At 53.1% G+C, this 24,435-nt stretch overlaps 1 protein-coding gene across 1 annotated transcript in view; it reads right to left on the minus strand.

Annotated features, from left to right (window-relative positions):
* Positions 1–549: 549 nt before the first annotated feature.
* Positions 550–24,435, minus strand: part of KIRREL1 (kirre like nephrin family adhesion molecule 1) — a 108,357-nt gene continuing 84,471 nt past the window's right edge. Inside the window, exons 3-15 of the mRNA XM_028711212.2 lie at positions 23,330–23,479; positions 19,056–19,213; positions 15,466–15,616; positions 14,502–14,607; positions 13,579–13,727; positions 12,786–12,913; positions 10,053–10,179; positions 8,514–8,614; positions 8,136–8,334; positions 6,939–7,046; positions 5,570–5,709; positions 5,320–5,397; positions 550–4,541 (exon numbers count right to left, since the gene is read on the minus strand). Coding sequence (XP_028567045.2) covers positions 4,077–4,541; positions 5,320–5,397; positions 5,570–5,709; positions 6,939–7,046; positions 8,136–8,334; positions 8,514–8,614; positions 10,053–10,179; positions 12,786–12,913; positions 13,579–13,727; positions 14,502–14,607; positions 15,466–15,616; positions 19,056–19,213; positions 23,330–23,479 — 2,060 coding nt within the window. The 3' untranslated portion in view covers positions 550–4,076. The remainder of the gene's footprint in view (positions 4,542–5,319; positions 5,398–5,569; positions 5,710–6,938; positions 7,047–8,135; positions 8,335–8,513; positions 8,615–10,052; positions 10,180–12,785; positions 12,914–13,578; positions 13,728–14,501; positions 14,608–15,465; positions 15,617–19,055; positions 19,214–23,329; positions 23,480–24,435) is intronic.

The raw sequence follows: 24,435 nt of genomic DNA on the forward strand, positions 1-24,435 counted from the left end.
TAACACAGAAATGAGCTGGGGGGGGGGAGACATAGTAACTCCCCCCACCCAGACACACACACACACACACACACATTCTCCCCGCGTACCCAAAGGCAGCCTGGCTGGGGGAATCCCATACGGAACAACCAGTGCTGTCAGCTCTGACCTCAGAGCGCATCCCCGCTCAAAGGCTTTGGAGTGATTATTGCTGAATTTCCCGACTGTCTCAAGGGAGGGGGGGGGGTCTTGTGCTCTTGGGCAGCAAATGACGCTGAGCTATGGAGATAGCGCTCCCCACATTGTGCGGTTCTGCCTACTCAGTGGATAGATCCGGTGCCTGTGTGAAAAGGATCTAGGGGGTCTTAGCAGATCACCAGCTCAATGTGAGTCAACCGTGTGACGCAGCAGCAAAAAAGGGGAATGCAATTTGAGGCTGCATCCACAGTAAGTCTAGTGTCCAGATCTAGGGAAGGAATAGTCCCGTTCTGTTCTGCCTTGGTCAGACCCCACCTGGAGTCCCATGCCCAGTTCTGGGCACCTCAGTTTAAGGAGGATATGGGCAAGCTGGAAGGTGTGCAGAGGAGGGAGACTGAGAGGATCAGGCTCTGGAAACTCAGCCTTGTGAGGAACGGTTGATGGAGTTGGGTCTGCTTAGCCTGGAGAAGATCAGACTGAGAGGCGATACGAGAGCCCTCTTCCAGCGTCTGGAGGGCTGCCCCATGGAAGCTTGTTTTTTGGTACTCCAGAGGGCAGGACCACAACCAATGGATTCCAATGATGAGAAAGATGATTTTGACTAAAAATTAGGGAAATTTTTCTGAGTGTAAGAGCCATTTGTCACCTTGGAAGGTGGTGGCCTCTCCTTCGCTGGAGGATTTTAAGCAGAGGTTGTTGATGGTCCTCATCTGTGATTCTGGCATTGCAACTCTACAATGATGTGAGTCTATGACTCCATGATTTAGAGAGAGAGAGAGAGGGACCAGGGTGACTGGAGTCTAAGATCAGGAAGTGAGAGAGGAAGAGGCTTTGGAAGGAGACATTTCCCTTCTCCCCTCAAAGATCTCTCCATTTTTTGCAATTCATCTAAGCTTCTCCTGGAGCAAAAAAGGGCGTGATGTGTGTAAATATCCATCACAAATAGACTTCATTCAAAGGGGTGGGTGAGCACCTCACTGTGGCCACATGCAGTATTGCACCAACCGAGCTGCTTCCTCGAAGGGAAGGGAGCTCACGGCTGACGGGTCAGGCAGCTCCTTTTCCTTACAAAAAAGAGAGGAGAAAATACTTTGAAAATACCACTTGAAAAAGCAGCCTAAGGGACCTTGTAAATCAAATATGTTGCCTGATGAGAGACCCGCCGAGGAGGAAAAAGCGATAATGACAAATCCAAGAGCAGGAATCGAACCTTGGCAGGTGAAGGGTGCCAGAACGCCCACTGCCCCCTTCTGCTCCCTGACCAGGCAGAGTTGCAGTTGCTGGAGGCAACCACAAGATGGTGCTCTGTGTGGGCACATTCTTATGCCCAGGGGCTTCAAGGTCATGTGCAGAGGGCACCCGTTGCCAAAGAAACCTGTTTTCAGCTTGCAGGTGGAAATGTAGCATGCAAAGGCGGGAGTAAGTGAGAATCTCACTTTGTAGGTCCGCAGGGAGTCCAGTTGTGCATCTCTTGGCCCTGTTGCTCACCTGAGAGATGGAGCGTGCCAAGAAGCGGGGAGGGGAGAGCAAAAAGGGAGGATAAAATTGTGGGGCGTTTGGAACACGCAAGAAGCCAAAGCTCTTCGCTTCCTGCAAAACTGTTGGATAGAGAAGCCCCCCATCTGGACCTTTGCATCTGCCACCCCCTGCCTCCCCCACCCCAGACTCCGCTGGTGGAGACTCTGCTCAGTGCTTTAGGTCAGCCTCCCCAATGTGGGGCCCACCGGACGCCGTGGGACTCCAACTCCCATCAGCCCCAGCACCACACGCCATACCATCTCGGGGCTGGCAGGGGTGTCTCCCCAAAGGATGCCTAAGGCTGTTCTTAGTGGCCAAATCAAGCTCAGAGTTTTTAAGGCACAAAAATTTAAAAAGTGGGGGAGCGGGTTTCCTTGAAGAGGAGAAGAAGATGGAAGAGAAGAGGGAGGGAAGACGCACAAATGTCAAAAATAAACGGCATTAAGAGAGAAATAAGATAAACCCAACCGCCTGCGTTGGAAGTGCAGAAGATTGGCGGTCAAGGGATGGGAGGAAGAGGCAGAGGGTGGGAGGCAGGTGGATCCTTTGGGTGGCAAAGAGAGGGGAGGCAGAGCCCCCCTTTTGGAATGCACAAAGTAGGGAGGCGGCGATGGGAGGGGGGAGACGTCTGCTGGACACAGGGAAAGGGTTCCCTGGGACGGACGCTCCTTCCTTGGAGGGGTTTAAGCAGAGGTGGGGGGTCCCGTCAGGGAGGCCTGAGCAGGGATTCCTGGAATGCAGGGGGTTGGACTAGATGACCCTCGCGGTCCCTTCCAGCCTGGCGATTTCCAGCCGGGACACTTGAGCTGCCCCATCTCTCAGCACGACTCTCCCTCCACCCCACAGTTAAAAAACCCTCCAACCACCCGCAGCCAGCGAATCTGTTTGGCCCCTTCAAAGTGCAAGGGGGAAAGCGTGTGGCTGGCCAGGAGGGGAGGCTGGCAGGGAGCAGGAGCGGGGGGGTGGTCGGGGGGGGAGCCCCTAAAAGAGCCCCCTCCTCCAGGGAACGATTCAGGGGTGTGTCCTGCCCTTGTAGGGGCGAGGTGGGAAGAGAGACTCCCACCCTCTGTGGGCTTCAGCTTCCTGAGAGTCTTCACTGGTGTTTTGATTTTTCTAGCTAAACCTCTTAAGCTACTAGTCCTCATGGCTAGGAAATGAGTCTGGAGAGAATGGAAGCCAGGTGGGAGGGGGTGTTTGAGCAAGACAGCCAGAGGTCACAGGGACGGGACCCAGGAGAGCTCCTTGGCCTTTTCCCTTGGGCGGTTTCTCCCATGAGAGCCCCCCCCTCCAGCACCCATCCCCCCCCAACTGTGGGGCGAGGAGGGATAAAGTCTTGGAAGCAGGTGAGACGAGCATCGCAATGGAGCTCAGCCCATTCTCCCCTCCAGGTCCTCTGAATTTGGTGGTGAGGGTGAAGACACAGAGGACCCCAGGCAAGGTCCTTTGGCGTACCAAATCGACTCCCACATGGCAGCGGGGTGGACTAGATGATCCTTGGGGGACCCTTTCAACCCTACAATTCTGCAAGTCTATGAAATTCTGCAAGGAGCTCTGTCATGGCCTCAAGGCGGGCGGGACGAGGCTCTCTTGATGTTTTCGGGTGGGTGAAATGTTAGCCCCTGACCTCGATCAGCTCACACCCCAAGGGACGTGGGGCTGCGTTGCACCGGTGTGGGGAGATGTGAAAGCGTGTGCTGCCAGAGAGGCCCGTTCGCATGCCTCTCTGTGACAAAGAAGGGTGTTTGCACCTGCTCTGACAGAGGAGGTGTCGTTGCACCAAGCGCAGAACAGAAGAAGGGGTGGCGACCCCATTTGGTAATCAAGTCGCTAGTCCACATGACATAGAAATCAGCCTCTCTCTGTCTTGCACTCATTGTGATGAGAACCCCCCTCTGACTGCAACGCATGGCTCCCCGCGTACCCCCAGATCCTTGTTTGGGGCCAAGCCAAACACCAGCACAGCCACACTGCCCCCCCCGCTGGTTTGGTCATTTCCAACCTTCTACCTCCTTGCAGGTGTCCATCGCGAGACTAAGGCGCTGCCTTAGGCAGAGAGGAGGGTCCAGTCTCACAAGATGCCCCCCTTTTTCGCTCGACACCCTTGCAGCCCCCCATGAATTGGAAAAGCCCCCCCCATCACAGCAGTGTTTCATGCGAGGAGGAAGAAAAATATTTCTGAGAAACGGCAGAAGGAAGCTCGGGGATTTTGAAAGACGGACCCCCGGGTATCGCCCTCGTCCGAGGTCGGGGGGAGGTCTGCGAGTCCAGCCTGCAGGGGGGAGGGCGAAGGGGGCCGGGTTTCGGGGGGTGGGGAAGAGCCCCTGAATATCAGGGGGAGTCGTGAGGTACCTTCCGCCTGCCCTCCCCAGTCCCGGCCGCTTTCAGACGTGAGTCTGCATCCGCTGCTGGAATCGATGTCCGTAGTCCGGGGAGGTGTAGGAGAAGCGGGTGGCCGTGGTGTATTTGCCCAGGGGGTCATAGGTGTCGTAGGGGGCTCGGTCCAGGGCGGGCGGAGGGGGCTGGGTGTAGCCCAGGCGGTAGGTGGCATAGCCAGCGCTGGGGGGGAAGGCTCCATGGCCCCCGTAGTTCTCATAGGAGAGCTGGCTGGCCGTCTCGGCCGTGGAGGCGCCCGCAGCGGGGCCCGGGACGGGCTCGGCGCTGTACTCCGAGGCCGGTCCCCGGCTGTAGGTGCTGAGCTGGGCGTAGCCGCTGGAGTGGGAGAGGCAGGACGAGGGCCGCGCCTCGTAGCGGGAAGGGCCGGGGTTGCGGTAGTCGCCGTAGAGCACCGTGCGCGAAGACGGGCGGTCCTCGTGGGCGCGGACGTTGTAGTAGCCGTTGGTCGGGTCCTGGAAAAGGAAGAGAGGGGAGCAGCGAGGGTCAAGCCAAGGAACCGACTGGGAGGCAGTGCCATGCAGTGGTTGGAGGGTGTCGAGGCTGGCACGTAACTGAAATCTCTAGTCGGACACCCACCTCCCCACTTCCTCTTTATTTTATTTTATTGATTTTACAATTTAGTTTACATTCACACAAAAAATCCTACGAATTCTCAGACTTTCTTCTTCCCCTCCATCCACTAATAGCCCCTTTTCACTGCATATCTTAACATTCTGTACTTATCTATAAAATATTTATATTTATCCCATACACCATAGATTGATTTCCTTACCAAGTGGGGTAAAAATCCTTTATGGACTTTTAACTTTTCATACCACAGATATGCATGCTAACCCAATCTTTTATCATGACCTTCCAAATCTGAAACACCCATATTTTCTAATGTTATCCATTTCCAAAGCCAGCAGAGGCAGGAAGCCTCATAATATGACCTCAAATCTCAATTCCGTTCCCTCTTTTAACCTCTCTTGTGCAGGGATGGTCACCGACCTGGATGGCTTCAGAAGATCATAGAACTGCAGAGCTGGAAGGGACCCCAAGGATCATCTAGTCCAACCCCCTGCAGGGCAGGAACAGGCAGCTGTCCCATGCAGGGATTGAACCCATTGGGGGCATCTGGTTGGTGACTGTGTGGGCAGGAGGCTGGACTAGATGGGCTCACTTTGGTTCTTCTTACAGTCTGTTCCTATGCAACTGCTTCTCGATTCTCTGTCTCCCGGCTCATCTTACCTTCAGCTCATATTCTTCCCGAGTATCGATGGTGTCACAGCGCAGGTCTTGCTTGAGATCCACGTCATCTTTGAACGGCTGGGGTAATGGAAAGAGAACGTCAGGGACCTCGGTGGGCAGGTGGACGGAGGACTCTCTCAGTCCCTCCTAGCCACAAACCAGCCTTTTCTCCAGCCCCCTGGAGCTCACACCCCACCCCCTCCTACGAGCCCTCGAGGCAACAGCCCACAGACAGGAACGGGCAGCTCACTGAGTAGATGGCTTTCATGATGCGTGTTGCCGTGGAGACGCTGGCCGTGTCCCCCTCACGGTCCGTGTGCAGCGTCAGAGGCTCCCGGTTGACCGTCTCCACCTTGATGTCCAGCTTGCGCAACGTCACATCCTTCCGGCCTGCAGGGGGGAGAGCGCAATTAGCTGCTGTAGTTTTTTAATATATATATAGTTTTATTAAATTTTTCTAATTTACATTTCAAGATATTCATTTAGACAACCTTAAATCAATGACTTCCCTTCTTCTCTTTCCGTGGTTTACGCTGTTGAATTTATCTTAATGTTACCAGTGTTTTTAAATGTACACAATTTTCACCCAAATAATCAGCAAACATTTCCCAGTCCTCTTTAAATGTATGTTCTTCTTGTTCTCTTAATCTAGATGTTAAATCTGCAAGCTGCGCATATTCCATCAGTTTCAGTTGCCACTCTACTTTGGTTGGGACCTCGCTCGTTTTCCATTTTTGGGCTAGCAAAACACAGGCCACAGTAGTGGCAGACATAAATAATTATAGCTGCCGTAATTTTAAGGCCTGTCGCAATTCTTTTCAGGGTAAAAGTGGGGAATATCTGTTAGAATTCCTGCTCCGTGATTGCAGTCATGGGATTGTTGTCTTTCACATAACGGTATATGGCATAAGTGACAGAGACAGGATGTTTGTGTTACTGTGTTCCGTGAAATGGGACTATTGTCCTTTGTTCTTTCTCTCTTTGCTGTCTGATGCTAGAGAGAGAGGGAGCCATGTTGCAGTGCTCCGTGGGTGTTTATATGTAAATAAAGTAGATTAGCCAAAATGCTGAGTTGCTGAGGTCTGTCACGTGAAATGCACAAACTCTGCGGATCCCTGAGTGTGCCGGTGTCGGTTGGCATCGGTTGCTGTGATATTCGGGCTGAAGAAAGCTTTTGAAGCTCCCGAACGATCGACCAGGAGGGAGAGAACATGTCAGCTGGGCATGTGTCTCTGCCAGGGTCCTACTCGAGTGTAGGCTGAGCTCCTGACAATATTTGTGCCCACCCCCAGATCATAGAATTGTAGAACTGCAAGCCCCTGCAATGCAGGAATTGCAGCTGCTGGTTGTGATCTATAAAGCCCTTTACAGCTTAGGCCCAGCCTGCGTTCAGACAGTATCCTCCCATATAAACCTGCCCAGGCTCTGAGGTCTTCAGGGGGGCCCTTCTCTCGGTCCGGCCACCCTCCCAGGCCTGCTTGGTGGGGACACGGGAGAGGCAGGGCCTTCTTGGTGGTGGCTGCTCCCGGACACCTGTGGAACTCCCTCCCCGGTGAATTTGCCCCGGCACTCCTGGTTCCCTGCCGCCGTCTCTCCACCCGCCAGTGCCCCCCACTCACTTCCTTTGCGCCGTCTGTACAGGAAGCAGGCCAGGGCCACGAAGCAGAAGATGACCAGGATGCCAGCTCCGATGGTGGCGCCAGCGATGATTCCCACGGGCAGAACTTCTGCAAAGGGAGAGAGGTAGGAGGGTGGGGAAAGGTCTCTCTCTTTCTCCCCCGTCTTCAAGCACAGGGGCTGAAAGATCTGCCCCACACACCCCAACTCCTCCTTCATTTTAATTTAACATAAGAAGAGCCTGCAGGATCAGGCCAGAGGGGGTCCGTCTCGTCCAGCCTCCCTGTTCTCCCGGGGGCCAACTAGATGCCTGCGGGAATTCAAGCTCAAGAGCCGGAGCTCTGTAGTGTCCAGCCACTGGCATTCAGAAGACTGTGGGGCCAGAGTGGGGCCCTTGTGGCCAGGAGCCCCGGACATCCGTCTCCTGCATGAATTTGTCCAACCCCATTTTAAAGGTGGTTCTGTCAAGGGCAGAAAACTTGAGGGCTGCCACACGTCCCGAATTTCCCAGACATGACTGGGATTTCAAAGGCGGAATTGACATCCGGGGGAAATTCCCCAAAGGGGACGCTTTGGCCTGGATGTTAGACAAGTCAATCGAAAAACCACAGGCTTTTTGGCGTCTTTGTAAAAACAACAACACCTTGACCATTTTGGGGTCTCCTGGTTTTTACTCTGTGAAATATGGCAACCCTAGAACTTGGGTGCTTCACTTCTAAAAAAATTTAGCGGGGGCAATTAGAATAAGATCTTCATTCGATTCTTGATATAAACCTCCAGAATGTATTTTGTATAGTTATGTTTTTACCTCTATCTTCAGTACATTTTATTTTATTGCAATGGCCAGGGGCTGATGCAAAGAAAGATTCTTCTTCCTCATTTCTGTCTCTCGCTTGAAGAGGACATGCTGCCCAGACAGAGCCAGCCTGTCTGTGTGTTGCTGCGGTTGTGATTTACCTGCCTTTCAATGGCACATTACGGGGGTCACGTAATCCCTGTCCTGCACGGGCAAGGACTCCCTCTTTCCGTGTGCCACCACCCACCCTGTGGAACTCCCTGCCTCTTGACCGCAGGCAGCTGCCTTCAACAGCGCTCATTTGGGCAACTTCTGAGAGCGTTTCTGCTTAGGCCAGCCTGTATCCAGACATGCAGAATTGCGCATACGTGTTTTTAGTTTACTGCCAATTCTGCCCCCTGACCTTTCTCCTCCAGCTGAATGATGGCCGTCCGAGACCCGAAGCCGTTCCAGGCCGTGCAGTTGTAGTGGGTCTGGAAGTCGCTCTCCATCACATTGTTGATGGTCAAAGTGGAGAGGACGCCGTTCCCGGTGTTGCTCCTCTCCACAGTGTAGCGCTCCAGGGTGCCCGCCTCCAAAAACTTCTCCTTCCAGCTCCAAGCCTTAGAGAATCATAGGATGGCAGGGTTGGTAGGGGCCCCCAGGGGTCATCCAGCCCAACCCCATGCAGGGATCTTTTGCCCAACGGGGGGCTCAAACCCACGACCCCGCGATTCAGAGCCTCCAGCTCTGCCCACTGAGCTCTCGATTTTGCCTATTGCACTGATCTGGAGGGACTCACCATCCGGTCAGGGAGAGGGGTGCTTCCGATGAAGCATTCCACTTTGCCCTGGTCCCCACGCACGGCGTATTGGACCAACTCGCTGGAGATGATGGGGGGACCTAGAGAAAAATGGGAGGAAGAAGGCATTTGAGGGCAGAAAAGGTTTGGCCTTTAGTTGGGGGAGAGAAAGTCAGCAAGCAGCTGAATGAAAGCAACACTTCCTCTGCCCCCCCCCTTTTGAGCTGGTGCACCCCCAGCTGTTGTGGCCCCCAGCTCCCATGAAGGGCCAAGCTGGCAGAGGCTGATGGGAGAAGTTAGTCCCCAAAGTGTGTGTTGCGGAAGAGCACTTGAACTTTTTCGTCTAGAGAGAAGGCCAGGAAGGGGAGACACAGCGGGGGTTCATAGGACCCATGGGCATCTGGCAAGGGGAATGTCAGACAAAAGGAAGGATTTCCTCACGCAGCACAGAGTTAAACTGTGGAACTCCCTGCCACAGGAGGCAGCCATGGCCACCAACCTGGATGGCTCCAAAGGAGGATAAGATAAATTCATGGAGGAGGAGAGGGCTATGGAGGGCGACTGGCCAGAGCGGCTGTGTGCTCCCTCCACTGCTGGGAGGCCTCTGGGTAACAGCACCTGCTGAGAATCACAAGTGGGAAGAGTTGCTGCTCTGGGGTTCAGGTCCTCCTGGTCCCCCATCTTGTGGCCAACCAGATGCCTCAGTGGGAAACCCAAAGGCAGGATTCGAACACAAGAGCCTCCTCCCCTTCTGTGGTTTCCAGGAATGAGCGTTCAGAAGCCTCCGACTGTGGAGGCCAAGCCAAGACATCGTGGCTGCCGTCCCCGATAGCCCTCTCCTCCTCCATGGATTTGCCTAATCCTCTTTTGAAGCCATCTAAGCTGGTGGCCGTGCCTGCCTCCTGTGGCAGGGAGTTCCATAGATAATGCACTGCATAAGGAAGCAGCTTCCCCACAGAGCGCTCCTTCCTCCAGCCTCAGTTTCCCCAACGCCCCTCTGCTCTGACCCGTCTTTCCAGGGAAAGCAGGAGACCCCAATCAGCTCAGACAACAGGCTCCGCTAATGAGAAGGATTAGGAAATTTTACTCGGTGATGTTAGGAAGAGATTACGATTCCAAATCCTTAGATCGGCTCCCACTGCTAACAGACCCTGCAGGGAACCCAGAGTCTTATACACTGTCTCTTTAGTACTTTTTGGCGTTAACCTGGGTCTCTCTCTCTCTCTCTCTCTCTCTCTCTCTCTCTCTCTCTCTCTGTCGTATTTTCAGGGGGAACAGTCAGGGCAGGCTGTATCAGCAACTTCTGAGCCTGAAATGTGTGTAGGGCAGTGCAGGGCACAATCCAATGCTCCCCTCTTGTGCCAGCCCCTGTGAAATGAACAAGCGCTATGGCAGAGCAGGGGTGACCCTCAGGACCGCCAGCAGATAGGACCACAGAACTGCAAAGTTGGAAGGGACCCCACCCTCCATCTCAGCAGACACCAGGCTTGTAGTCCAACAGGTGAAGCGGCTGCCCCTGCGCTTCACGGCCTCACTCACCATTGACGATGAGGGCAACTTCTCTCTCGCCGACCCCGATCCGCGGCACGATGGCCTTGCAGACGTACAGCCCGGCGTCCGCCTGCGTGACGGACTTGAGGTACAGCTGGTTGCTGTTGCTCAGCACCTGAGGATGCAAGTGGGATTGAGAAAGGAAGGAGGGATCCTGCGCCCGCATGAAGCCTGGAGCTGCAAGGAGGTGACTGTCTCCCTCTCCCCTTTTCCAGCAGACCTCTAGCCCTTCCCCGCAACCCAAGCTAGCATAACGTTGTCTGGATGTCTTGGTCGTCCCTTCCCCACAAATTTCTTCTGTTTTTGTCTTGGTCTTCCTCTCTCTCTCTCTCTCGCTTGTGTGAAGCTCCACGGACCTCAACAATGCCACATCCCAGGGGTGGAGAGGGGGACATTTGATGCCCTTCAGATGTGGCCAGACTTCAACCCCCACCATCCCGAACAGATAGCCCTGAAGGCCGGGGCTGAGGGGACTGGATCCCAACAACATCTGGAGACTCCACAGCCGCTGGTGTGTCCATTTGATCCCTATAACCTACACAGGGATGCTAAAACAGCTTTAAAACAATAATGGCAATGGCCTGCTATGGATGATTAAGGTTATCTGTACTTGCATATATATTGAACTATGGATGGAATTGGGTGTTGCGCTGAGGCGAAACATTTAGTCCGCGAAAGGATTCTAGCTTGGCAGGTGGAACAGCCTTCCTCCTCCTCACCCATCATGTTGATTTAGGGTAGGGGGCGGCAACCTAAGGCCCAGGGGCCACAAGCGGCCCATGGGGGTCATTTAACCAACCCATGGACCCCCACCGCCCGCTGGGTCAGCTCCCATGCGCTGCTGTAAACCCACATGGAGCAGAACGGGGACCACCTTCCGCAACGCTGGCTGGCTTCCCATTGGCTGCAGGAAGCTCCTGCATCCAATGGGAAGCTGCGCATGCCTCCTCCGCACCAGAAATAGCATTTGTGCATGTGTGCGCGCACTCCAGCCCACTGCGGTGTCTGCGGGACCGTGAACTGGCCCAAGCCACAAAAACTTTGCCGACCCCCGATTTAGGCGCTCCCCCTGTGCAGATGGTGCATCCCAAATACCAGGCAAAGGGTTACGGCTGTAGCCCAGGATCCCTCGATGCCACAACCCCGGGCAGCAGTGTTTTCAGTGAGGTCCGCTATCGACTGTCGAGAGAGGGAGCTTTAACTGTGAGAGCAGCAGGTGTTGTTTTTATGCTGCTCTGTGCCTCAGAATCAGTCTGCAAATATTAGTCAGTCTCATGTATAAATCCATGTAAATATGCTTCTGTATACCAAGCAAAAGTCATGCGTGATTTCTAAACTTTAAACAGGGTACCTTGTGCAATCTTTTCTAGGAGAGAAAGACGATTAAAAAGGGTCAAACGACCAGGGGGCAACTTCCACACGTAGAATTGCAACGATTTTGGGGGCACAGGAGGAGGAGAGATGTTCCACAATACAAGCAGCAGTGCTCCCAGACAGGACTCATTGGCTGGATCTCACCCTCTCCATTCTATCTATTTACTGGTCTATATTGTTGGCCCCCTTGCCTGGATTAAGGCTCCCCCCCCCCCCCGCTTGGCGCTCTGGACTCTAATGCCCATCGGTGCCAGGGTGGTTGGCAGTTGCACCCCCAAACAGAGGGCACCAGGTTGGGGAAGACAAGACAGCCTGAACTCAGAGTGTTTCGACTTTGGGTTGCCAGATCATGTTGAACCCCAACATCCCCCATCCCCAGCCAGCTTAGCCAAGGGCCAGGGATGATAGGAGTTGTAGTGAGGGCCTGTGAGATGCTGGTTACGTCAACAGCATTTTATTTTATTTCAGAAAAACCATTTCATTAATAAACATAAGAAACCCAAGAGAAAAGATCATAAAGAAGTACTGTTCAGCAGGTTGAAAGCAGCAGAAGGTTGAATATTATTATCATTTAACTTGTTGTTCCAAAGCATTACCAAAAATACATTTCCCCCCATCAGTCTGCCTGGCTGGTTTATACGTGTTCTTTTGTAATAAGCTTAATCATAGTTACCATGGGCCAAATGTTCTCAGTCCACTGAGATCTTGTAGGAGATATGCTTCCCCTAAACAATGTTCTTATAATCCTAGCAGTAGTTATAAGGTGAAACACTATTTCTTGACCATTTTTTGGAATAACATCTGCTAGAAAAATAAGCAGAAATGTTTTCGGTCCCAACGGTATACGATATCCTAATATATCAGAGATTTTAGCCTTAACGGATTTCCAGAATATTTCTATTGGAGAACAACTCCACAAAAGTGTGTATGTAATACACCTTTTTTAGAAAAAAAGAAAAGAAAAGGAGTAGGTAGAAGGGATTTGTTTAAAATACCCAACAAATCACCACCGCAGAAACACTGCAAAAGCAAATTCGCTCACTGCAAAAGCACACACACACACACACACACACACACACACACACACACTTGCAAACGGATCGATAGAAACAGCAGAGGAAACGCAGGCAGTTCCCTCATTTATAACCCGGCAAATAAACATTCTGGTCCGGGAGGCACAAGCCTGTTTTCCTCTGAGCGATCTGGGAATGGCAATGGCCGGCCTAATTTGCTGCCCTGCCAAGGCCAGGACCCCCCCCCAACACCAAGGTAGGGGCAGCCAGGGGCCGGATCGCCCCAAAGAGAGTGGGTTGGGGTCAGGAGGAGAGGGAAGAGAAGGGTACCGACCATGTTGGATTCCTTCTTGGTCCAGGTGAGGGTGAGGGGCGGATTCCCTGCCCACACGCAGGTGAGCGTCACGTCCAGGCTGATGTTGGTGGTCGTGGGCTTGGGCTCCACCACGATGCGAGGGGCAACTGGGGAGAGAACGAGAGCGTCAGGAGATCTGCCCCCGTCTCTCTCAGAAGGCTGGACCAGGTGGGCCTTGGGCTCTGTCTCCATAAAGAAGTCTCTTGTGATAGCAGAACCTCCATGGCCAGGGGCAGTCTACCTCTGAATACCAGGCGAGGCAACTGCGGGGGGCTTGTGCACGCCTGCTCTGCTTCTGGGCACCTGGCTGGCCCCTGCGAGAACAGGACGCCAGGACCCCTTTGGGCCTGATCCTGTGGCAGGGCTCCTCTCTCTCTCGACTGAACCTGTGATAGCCATACTTACATCTAAAATGTGTGTGTCTTAAGGCAGACATCGCGGGCAGCGGAACACAGAAGGACTGGCTGGTAAATGGATCTGGCCAGGATATGACCAAATGCTGCTCCTCCAGGAAGTCAAACAGTGACCTGCCTGGTCACAGGGCTCAGGATGGGCAGACCTCTCTCTCCTGCACTAGGGACCCTTCCCAGGCCACCCCCTCCCTGGCTGGAGATGCGCCCCAAACTCTGATCCTGCCTCTCGCTTGCCAGTGAGTCCGTACCAAGGAGACATTTGCACCTGGGCCTTCTTCCCATTTTGCCTCTGGCCAGGATCTCCAGGTGAGCCCTTCCAGGTCACCTCCTCGCCCCCCCTCGCCCTCAGCCCCACTCACAATGCACGTCCACCAGGGTGCTGACGTTGGTGCTCCCCACGTCGTTGTGCACTTCGCACGAGACGGGCTCCGTGAAAAAGGTGTAGTCCACCTGTGTCTCGTATCTGCTCTCCTTGGCGTCTTCAATGATGATGCCGCCTTTGGCCCACCTGGGGGCGGGTGCAGAGAAAGCGGCATCAGAAGAAGCAGGGAGGCTTCTGAAACCCACCCTCATCCAAGGACCTGTCTCCCAGGGTTAGACTGTGGAACTCCCTGCCACAAGGGCAGTGGATAAAATGGACACTGGGCATCCAATTAAGCTGAGTGTTGGAAGATTCGGGAGGGACAAGTCTTTCTTCACACAGGGCATAGTTAAATGATGAACACCAATCTGGCTGGGGACACGGGTGGCGCTGTGGGTAAAAGCCTCAGCGCCTAGGGCTTGCCGATCGAAAGGTCGGCGGTTCGAATCCCTGCAGCGGGGTGCGCTCCCGTCGTTCGGTCCCAGCGCCTGCCAACCTAGCAGTTCGAAAGCACCCCCGGGTGCAAGTAGATAAATAGGGACCGCTTACCAGCGGGAAGGTAAACGGCGTTTCCGTGTGCGGCTCTGGCTTGCCAGAGCAGCTTCGTCACGCTGGCCACGTGACCCGGAAGTGTCTCCGGACAGCGCTGGCCCCCGGCCTCTTAAGTGAGAGGGGCGCACAACCCCAGAGTCTGTCAAGACTGGCCCGTACGGGCAGGGGTACCTTTACCTTTAACCTGGCTGGCTTTAAAAAGAGGCCTGGGCCAGTTCATGGAGGAGGAGAGGGAAACTGATGGCTAGGAGCCACAGTGGCAGTGCTCTGCCCTGCAGAGTTGGGGACAGCAAGGCTTCTGAAGAACAGCTGCCAGAAGCTACAGGAGGGGCCCCCTTTGGCCTGATCCTGCGGTCTCCCCCGACTCACCTGTAGCCTTTGATCTCTGGGTTGGCGGTGGCCACGCAGGTGAAGGTGACTCGCTCTCCTTCCTGCACCGTCTGGGGCTGAATGGACAGCGTCACCGTGGGGGGGTCTGCCGGGCAGAAGGAAGGAAGGGCATTTGGGGATGGGGGAGCAACACCCCTTGCCTGCAACACCCCTCCCTGGCCAATTGCCAGAAGTCAAAGTCAGTCGGGAAGAGCACGCCTTCAATCTGTTCCTGAGATTCCTCTACCTGGGTGACCATGACCTCTCCCCAGGATGGGAAAACAAAATAAGTCCCATGGGTCTACAGCGTATTATTATGGATAATAATTTATTGTTATTATTATTACTACAGTCAAATCTTGGTTGTCAAACATAAAGCCGTGTCGGACGTTCAGCTTCCAAAAAACGTTTGTAAACTGGAGCATTTACTTCCTGGTTTTCAGCGTTCGGGAGCCAAAACATTCCAAAGCGGAGGCATTCGGGATCCAAGGTTTGACTGTATTATAATATTGATTTATATCCTGCCTTTTTTTTTTTTTTGGCAGGGACGCAAGGCGGCTCGGAGATAAGATCGAAACAGCTAAAAACATTGAGTGGGGTGTGTGGAGAGCAATAATTAAAAAACATTAATTGATTTTAAACACACATATTATATGACATGATACAAAACACCCACAACATACAGATAACTACCATAACTATCCATCTGCCCCCTTTGCCAGCCTCTGCCACCAGCACAACCAACGTTTGAGTTGCGTCCAACGGCTTTCTGCTCCAAGGAGACATGCTGGCATTGATGGGCAAACGGGGCCTATTCATTTAACCTTGGGTCTGCTTCCAGGGGGGCCACGGACTTTGCTTTTCTCCAATGAGCCCTCCAAGATGGTGCCAACGCCCCTGGGCATCCTCAGGTACCCCCTTGGGATATCTGGGGGCACTGAGAACGAGGCCGCCCTCCACTCACGGTGAACGTTGAGCTTGATGGAGGTCTCCTTGCCCGCTGGGATGGCGTCGTTGGCGCAGCGGCAGACGTAGACGCGCCCGATGTCCTGGTCGGTGGGGTTGATGAGCAGCTGGCTGAGCGTGGATTCTCGCTTCCCGTCCGGCAAGACTTCCTGGAGGGGCGAGAGAAGGAGACGGCCGTGTGGGGAAGGTGGAGAAGAAGGCAGCTGGTTTTCTCCTGCTTTGGAGGGCAGGATCCGGATCAACGGGGAAGGAGATTCTGACTGAACATCAGGAGGAACTTTCTGAGGGCGAGAGCTCTTTGGCAGGAATTCCTTAGCTGCGATTCCTGCATCGCAGGGGTTAGTCTAGATTACTCTTGGGCTCCCTTTCCAACTCTACAATTTTAAGATAACACAATATTATTACTATTATCTATTACGTTTGCATGCTGCCCTTCATCTGAAGACCTCAGGGCAGTTCACAAGATAAAAACAAATGCATAATAAAAACAGGAACAATAATGATTCCAGTCCTCCGAAAGCAAACTTTAGATTCCAGTCCTTGTGATTCTGAATCCAGGGCTGATCTAAATGAGAACAAAGGAAGTTGCCTTAGACAGAGTCAGATTCTTCTGTCCCTCCAGCTCAGTATTGCCCACACTGACTGGCAGCAGCTTGGGGGTGTGTGTGTCTTTGTCCAGTCCAACCTGGAGATGCTGCCGGTGGGGGTTGATTCTGGGGCCTTCTGCATGCCAAGCAGGTGTTCTGCCACTGAGCTCCAGCCCTTCCTCATATCCAATTGTGGCGTTCTCTTCCGTCCCTCTTTTCCCCGCAGGACAATCCTCTCTCTGCTCTGTGGAGTTTTCCTCTCCCTTCTCAATTATGAATCCCATCTCCATCCCCCCCCCCCCAGTCACCACCACTGGAACTTCCTCGCTACGGCCCCCTCCCTGCGCTCGCTCCTGAGCCAAGCCGTTCCCGCTCATTAATCCCCCCAGACATTTATGGGGCGATAACATTAATTCCGACAACCTCGTTGGGCCTTTAATGGGCACAGGCAGAACGGAACAGGAACTTGGTTCGGCTCCAGACTTAATTTGGGAGCGGCGGTCCGTGCAAAATGCAGCCAGCCTCCTTCCACTCGTAAGGATGCAAGAAAAGCCCTGCAGGATCAGGCCTATCTAGCTCAGCCTCCTGTTCTCACAATGGCTGCATGCTGCTCAGACTCTCGATAGAGTGCCTCTGGAGCTGGAGGTTCCATAGAAACAGAAGAAGAGCCTGGCTGCTGGATCTGGCCAAGGGGCGCCCATCTAGTTCAGAATCCTTTTTTTGCAGGGCTCAGCCGGATGCCACAAGAGCTGAGCACAATGGCAGCATCTAAGAACATGGAAGAGACTGGTGGACCTGGCCAGGGGCCGGGGGTGATGCACCCCCATGTTGCCGCTTGGGGAGAAACAGGCAAGGCCCAGAATCCTGGCTCAGGGTGGCAAATCAGGTGCCCCAATGGGAAGCCCAGGGCTGTTGCTCAGAATAATAATAATAATAATAATAATAATAATAATAATAATAATGAAAATAAATTTTATTTATACCCTGCCCTCCCCAGCCAAGACCGGGCTCAGGGCGGCTAACACCAGATATAAAAACAATTGATTAAAATACAACTTAAAAACAAGATTAAAGATGGAGGCAGAGCACAGCCACGTGGCTGGCAGCCAGAGATAGCTACTTATCTCCCATTAATTCCTCTTTTTCCTCCACTCACAAAAGAAAGAAAAATGGGGTGGGGGCGAGAAAAGCTCGCTTCTGAAGCTCATTGGAAGGAGCTGGAACTCCTGGGTCCTTTCCTTCTGTTCTCCGTTCCAAGAGCACAGCGCCAAGCCAGAATCAGGCCCCCTCCTGACGTGGGTGGGGGGCCGGGTTCCCTTTGGTGAACCAGAAGGCGCAGAGTCCCATCTTCCGCTCCAGGTTTGGATAGCGGAGACAGCGGGGTTGAGAAGGCAGCCAGAACTCCCTCCTCAAATACAGCGTGTGGCACTTTTCAATTAAGTGAAAAGGCGAGGAAGAAGAGACAAGTTTGCAAAACTCTGCCTGGCCTGGAGAAAGCGGGCGGAGAAACGTTTTTCTCCCTCTGCCGTAATGCTGGAACTCATGGGCATCCAATGAAATTGGCCGTTGGGAGATTTAGGGCAGGCACAAGAAAGTCTATGCAGCTCAGCGTTAAGCTGTGGAACTCCCTGCCACAGGAGGAGGCAGTGATGGCCACCAACCTGGAGGGCTTTAAAAGAGGATTGGACAAATTCATGGAGGAGGAGGGGGCTCCTAGCCACCCTGGCTTTGCTCTGCCCTCCACTGTCAGAGGCAACAATGCTGGAACCGCAGGAGAGGACAGGGCTCTTGCACTCAAATCCCATGGGGAACATCTGCTTGGCCAGTGTGAGATGATGATGCTGGGCTAGATGGGTATGCGCCTGATCCAGCAGGTTCTTCTTATGTGCAAACTGAGGCAAGACTACAGTGGTGCCTCGCAAGACGAACGCCTCGCAAAACGAAAAACTTGCAAGACGAAAGAGTTTTCCGTTTTTGAGTCGTTCCGCAAGACGAATTTCCCTATGGACTTGCTTCGCAAGAAGAAAGCCCATAGGGAAATCTCCGGGGACCTCTTTTAAATGCTGGCGGTGGGGAGCAAAGCCTTTTGCCCCCCTCCGGCCTTCAGAAGAGGTCCAGGAAGGCCGGCGGGGGCCGAAAGGCTTTGCTCCCCACCGCCAGCATTTTAAAAGTGGTCCGGGATAGCAGGGAAGCGCGCTGCGCAAGCTCCGGGGACAGGAGGGCTTTGCTGCCGACCGCCAGCATTTTAAAATCGCCCTGGGACAGCGGAGAAGTCTCCGCTGTCCCGGGGGCTTTTAAAATGCTGGCGGTCGGCCGCAAAGCCCTCCTGTCCCCGGAGCTTGCGGGGCGGGAGGTGGAGAGAAGGGCTTTTCTTCCCACCGCCAGCCTTCAGAACAGCCTTCTGAAGGCTGGTGGTGGGAAGAAAAGCCCTTGTCCCCCCCCCCCCCAGCCTTCAGAAGAGGTCGGGGGACAGACTGTCCCCGGACCTGGTCTGAAGGCGGTTTCCATAGGAACGCATTAATTGATTTTCAATGCATTCCTATGGGAAACCGTGCTTCGCAAGACGAAAAACTCGCAAGAAGAAAAAACTTGCGGAACGAATTAATTTCGTCTTGCGAGGCACCACTGTAAATGACATCACAAAACTCTCCACATAGCCAGAAAACCTGCGACATCTGTCCTGGGAGTTTAGGCCTCCTGGAACTCCTGCAAGGATTTCCCACAGCTTTTTAAAATTTTATCCATTCCCGGATCCAGCAAATACAGGAGGCTTCATAATATAACTTCAAAGACCCGCCTCTTCTGGGTCCAAAACGACCCGCAAATCCACAGCTATGCAGCAACTGAATGCATGCAGAATGGTCTCTGCCTGCAATATAGCCTCATTCCCGGGGGTCTGGCATACATGCAAAAGTTGCTGGGCTGCAACTAAGGAGACGCCTCCTTTGTCACCCTGCCTCCCCTGCCAGGCGGATCCGAAGCAGGCCCCCCCTGCCCCTACCGTGGCCGTGGCCGCTTCCGTCTGCTGCACCCCATCGCGGAACCAGACGATGGTGGCGGCCGGCTTGGCGTTGCGCGCCCGGCACGTGAGGTTGTGCGGGGTCCCAGCCCGCAGCAGGATCTCAGGGGCTCCGTCGATCACGGGGTCCTCGGGAGGAACTGCGGAGGGAGAGGCAAAGAGGGTCAGCCATCCCTTTGAACGCCTACATGCTGCCCCCCCCACCCTAGGATACACTTGGCTCCCCAGGCCAGGAAGCCATTCGAGGTCCTCCAGGTGTGGCTGAACTACAACTCCCAGAAGCCAGCCTGGCCGATGGTCAGGGGCGTCAGGAGTTGGGAGTCATAGGTGTTCCCTGTTGCTGCCTCAGGTGAGCTTCCCCAGCCTCCGGAAGAAGCCCTGCTTAACCCCCTCTGCTTTCTATGGGGTGAAAGATGTGGGGGTTGGACTAGATGACCCCCTGGGATCCCTTCCAACGCTATAATTCTGCGATTCTTTGATTCTGTGATTCTACTCTTCTTCTGTTCAGTTCCACAGGGGGGATTTAAGAAGCAGCTGCCTCCGCTCCGCTCCTCTCTGATGAAATATATATATATATCTCCCTCTTTGTGATGAGGCTCTTTCCGCAAGGCAGAGAGGAACTCTGCCTGCTACCTGCGGAGATTTCAGAAGGCTGGGCTCTCTCTCCTTGTTCTCTCCTGAGTGGTCTTGTTTCAAAATTGCTCCTCGCAAGCTAGCTGGGTGGAGAGCAGCAGCTCTTCAAAACACGCCACCACTTCGCAGGATTCCACCTCCCCCCAAATAATGAAAGAACCCAGGCTGCATAATTCTGAAATATTGATGCTGCTTCAGTGACAGGGAGACAGAGGGTCCCTCACGGTTTCCCCCTCTTTTTTGGGAAAGAAAAATCAAGACCGAGTTGACAGCCTGATTGTCACTCAGGAAGATAAAGAGACAGGCTCTGCCCCCCTTTTCTTTTTTTGATGGATTCATTCTCCTTAGATATAGACAGGGGTCCATTATTGATTTATCATCACCCTTTTAATTTAAAATAATAATAGGAGCAACAACCTGCTAAAAAAAGGCCTTGTTCAGAGGAAGAAACGAAGATGAAGGAGGGGAGAAAATGGGGCGTCTCGTTGGCGCTTGTTAATTATGAAGCAATGAGGGGGGTCAGGCGGAGAGGGAGGCAGAGGGTTGTTTGATTGGGAAAGAGATTTGGGGAAGCTTCCCTCCCCCTCTTGGCTTGCAACTAATTCACAAAGCAATTGCATGCAAAATGTACAGGTGAAAAGGATCGAGGGGTCTGAGCAGAACAGAAGCTCAACGGGAGCCAAGCGTGTGATGCAGCAGCAAAAAAGGCGAATGCTATTCTAGGTTGCAGGAAGAGAAGTCTAGGGTCCAGATCAAGGGAAGTAATAATACCACTCTATGATGCCTCAGCCAGACTCCATCTGGAAGACAGTGGTACCTCAGTTTATGACCTTAATCCGTTCCGGAAGTCTGGTCATAAACTGAAACCGGTCGTAAACTGAGGCGCACTTTTCCTAAGGAGGCTTCCCTTCCACTGTTCGGATTCCGGTCGTAGACTGAGGTGAAGTTCGCAAACTGGGACACTATTTCTGGCTTTGCGGAGTTCACAAACCGAAAAATTCGTAAACTGGACTGGTCGTAAACCGAGGTACCACTGCACTGTGTCTAGTTCTGGGCAGCACAATTTGAGAAGGAGATGGACAAGCTGAAAGATGGGCAGAGGAGGGGGACTGAGATGACCAAGGGGCTGGAAGCCCAGCCCTGTGAGGAATGGCCGAGGGAGCTGGGGGTGCTGAGCCTGGAAAAGAGGAGAAGGAGAGGAGATACGAGAGCCGTCTTCAAATACCCGAAGGGCTGTCACAGGGAAGATGGAGCGAGTTTGTTTCCTGCTGCTCCGGACAAAAGGAGCAGGACCTGAACCAGTGGAATGACCAGTAAGGAGATGCTGAGCCAAGGGCCGTTGGGCAGGAGGACAGACACCCTGGGAAGGCGGCCGACTCTCCTTTGCTTGAGGTTTTGAAGCAGAGGCCAGGGATTATTTAGCACTGCCGGGGGTTTGGCTAGATGACCTTTGGGTTCCCTTCCATCTCCACGATTTCTGTTCTCGCCGACCTTCCCTTGACTGGCTCAGGCCAGGCCACTGGGGTGGGGAGGGGGTCCTGCCTCGGCCATTGGTATTCCTACTGGCGCGTCTCCTCCATGCGGCTGACAGCCGGCTGTTTGGGGTCAGCAGCTGGGGCAGGCCGCCAGAGAGACCCAGAGACCCATTCTCATGGCCACAAGTGGGGTTTGGGCAGGGAAGGACGCCAGGGGTGCAAATGGGGTGGGGAGGGAGAGGGAGAGTCTGCCCCCCCGTCCCCCAACAACCGGAGCTCCCCGATTTGGATTGGGGGCTGGCAAACGCCCGTCTCCTTCCCCCTTCTGAGTGTTCGGTCAGGATCTCCGCCCTCGAAATGTGAATCAGTCGGTTTCGATCTTGCTCTTTGGAAACGAGATTGCCGCAGTATCTATGGGGCAGCCCCCTAGATATTTGAAAATGGCCACCAAAGCCCCTCTCCGTCTTTGACAACGCTCCCTTCCTCTTGGTCCTGGATCCCCAAAGCTCCTCCAACTACGACTCCCCCCTCCCCCCCCGCAGGATCAGGCCGTTTCGTCCCATTGATCGCGCCTCTGCCCCCCCCCCACATTCCCCCTCCGCTCTTAATGCCTTAATATATATTCATGGCCAGCATGAGTTACACTTGCCGTGGGGGGCTGTAAATTTGTGTTCTCCCCCACTTGCTTCATAAAAGCTGCAGAGGAATGTTAGACCCTGTGGAAAACTTCGGGGGGGGGGGGGGAGATCTGTGCTGCTTCCGCCTGCCTGCTCCCTCCTCTCCCCCACCAGCAACTGCATTAGAAAGGAAAAGCAAAAATGGAGGGGGGAAATCTTTGCTAGGAGGTTATTTCTGCCCCTGCCCCACAAGTGAGAGAGGTTGCCCCTATAGCTGGGGTCAGTCTGACCCTAATCTGCTCCCCCAAAAAACCAGGAGGCCCCACTTTGTCTTCATGAGCTCCCAGAAGGAGGGACAGGTGTCCCTTGGGAGGCTTCCTCGGGGAATCACAGAATCATAGGGTTGGAAGGGACCCCAGCGGTCATCTAGTCCACCCCCTGCATTGTTATCTGTAGCACCAGGAGAAATGAGGTTTCCAGAAGAGGGCCGAGCCTGGAGCAGCTTTGAGAAGAAGAGGGGCACAAGAAAAAGAAGGAACGTTCTTTCATATGTAGTGGAATTGTAAAAAAAAAAAGAATTAAAAAATATTGGGAAATGATTTACAATGAATTGAAAAGAATGTTTAAGATAACTTTTGTTAAAAGACCAGAAGCTTTTTTACTGGGCATTTCAGGTCAAGATATGCCAAAGGAGAAGAAAAACTGTTCAGCGGCTTGGATTTTACTAGCCCAAAGATGGAAAAGTGATGAAATACCAACCAAAGAACAATGGCAAGAGAAACGGACGGAATATACTGAAATGGCGAAGCCAACGGAAAGACTCAGAGACAAAGACAATGAGATTTTAAAGAAGATTGGGATCCGTTTATGCTGTATCTACAGAATCAATGTAAAGAAAGGGACTCACTAGCAGGGTTCGAGTAAACGCTTACAATTAACAATATAAACATAGAAGCTATAAAAATGAGGTCAAAATGATAAGAATATAACAGCATTTGATTTAAGGATATAATATTGAAATATAGTATTGTAAGCAGGACAAGTTTATATGTAAAAAAATAGAAGGGGAAGTTGAGGGAAGTCATGTGGGGGGGGGAGAAGCGGGGAATTCAGCTTGTTATTATTTGCTATAATGTAATTGTGAACAAATAATAATAGCGTTAAATTCTATATATAGAGAGAGAAAGAGAGAGAGAGAGAGAGAGAGAGAGAGAGAGAGAGAGAGAGAGAGAGAGAGAATAATAGGGGCCATGACAGAGGGGTCCAAGATTGTCTGGTGTGAAAGTGGACAGAGGTTCCCCCCTCCCTCTCTCATCATACTAGACCCCAACGGAGGTTCCAGTGAAGTGGGATGTTGGAGGAATCAGGACAGAATCCAGGTTGTTGCAGGAACAGCTAGAGATCCGCGTGCAGCACAGTTCAGAACTTCTCTAAGAGGCGTCCCGAGTTCTAGTCTTCAGTTCTTCCCCAAATGGATGGCGGGGGGGGGGGGGGAGAGGCGGACAAGGAGAAATGTCAGAACAGCACTTACTGAGGACTGTCAGCTTGGCGCGCCGGGAGCGAAGCGCGGCTTCTGTGGCCTGGCACTCGTAGAGGGCATCGTCCGAGAGCTCGGCATCCGTGATCTCCAGGTTGTATTGTCCAGAATCAGAGGCTCCAATGATCCTGTACCGGGGCCAGGCTGCGAGAGATTTTTTAAAACAAAGGAAATGCAATGGTCAGGCCATGGTGAACAATATTATCATCATCATCATCATCATCATTATTATTATTGGCCTGCTTTTTCCCAGGACTGCGACACAAGGCGGCTTACGCAGAAATTCAGACAAGACAGATAAAACACAAAAACTAAAAACTTAGAAAAGATAATTACTAACAAATAATTAAGCTGCCGTCGAATTAAAAAGCACATCTACTAAAAGAGAAATGATAAACATAATAATAAAAACAGTGCAGCGTTATTGAAAAGCCCCTTCCTTGAAAAGCAGCCAGTTCCCAAAGGTCTATCAAGGGAAAAGGGGCTTCCCCTATTGATGGCATTTATCTAACACTTGATCATTTAGGGTTCCTGAACGGTGCAGAGAAGAAAGGAACCAGGTGGAGAATAAAGCAATTGGGAAGCCAGGCGCCTGCATTTCCGCCCTCTGGAGCACCCAGACAGTCTTCAAAGGCAGCCCCAGGGGGAGAGGACTGCAGTAGCCCAGCCAGAACTTGCCCACTTGCCCACCTGGGCCCCGGGTTGGCCACCATTTCTCTAAGGGAGGCTGCCAGTGTGTCCTGCCAGTCCTCTTTGTATGCAAAATGGGCACCTCAAATGCCTAGTTGAGGAGACAGAGCAAAGATCGCCCCCCGAGAGTGGAGTGAGCCTTTGAGGAGCTGAGCCGCTTCTTTCAGCTCCTTCCCCTCCCAACACCAGGGATCCAGTTCCCTTTCCAGAGCCAGGGATCCACGGTGGGATCCTCCATGGAGCTGGTCAGCCTGGCTGATCCCTTGGGAGCAAACCTGAGAGTGCAGCAAATAGACTAGGAGGAGTTCTCAGGTGCCTTTTGGGTTCTCTTTGGCCCTTCTGCCTGCTTAAAAGGTAAAGGGACCCCTGACCATTAGGTCCAGTCGTGGCCGACTCTGGGGTTGCAGCGC

Source organism: Podarcis muralis, chromosome 16, assembly GCF_964188315.1.
Source record: "Podarcis muralis chromosome 16, rPodMur119.hap1.1, whole genome shotgun sequence".
NCBI classification, from domain to species: domain Eukaryota; kingdom Metazoa; phylum Chordata; class Lepidosauria; order Squamata; family Lacertidae; genus Podarcis; species Podarcis muralis.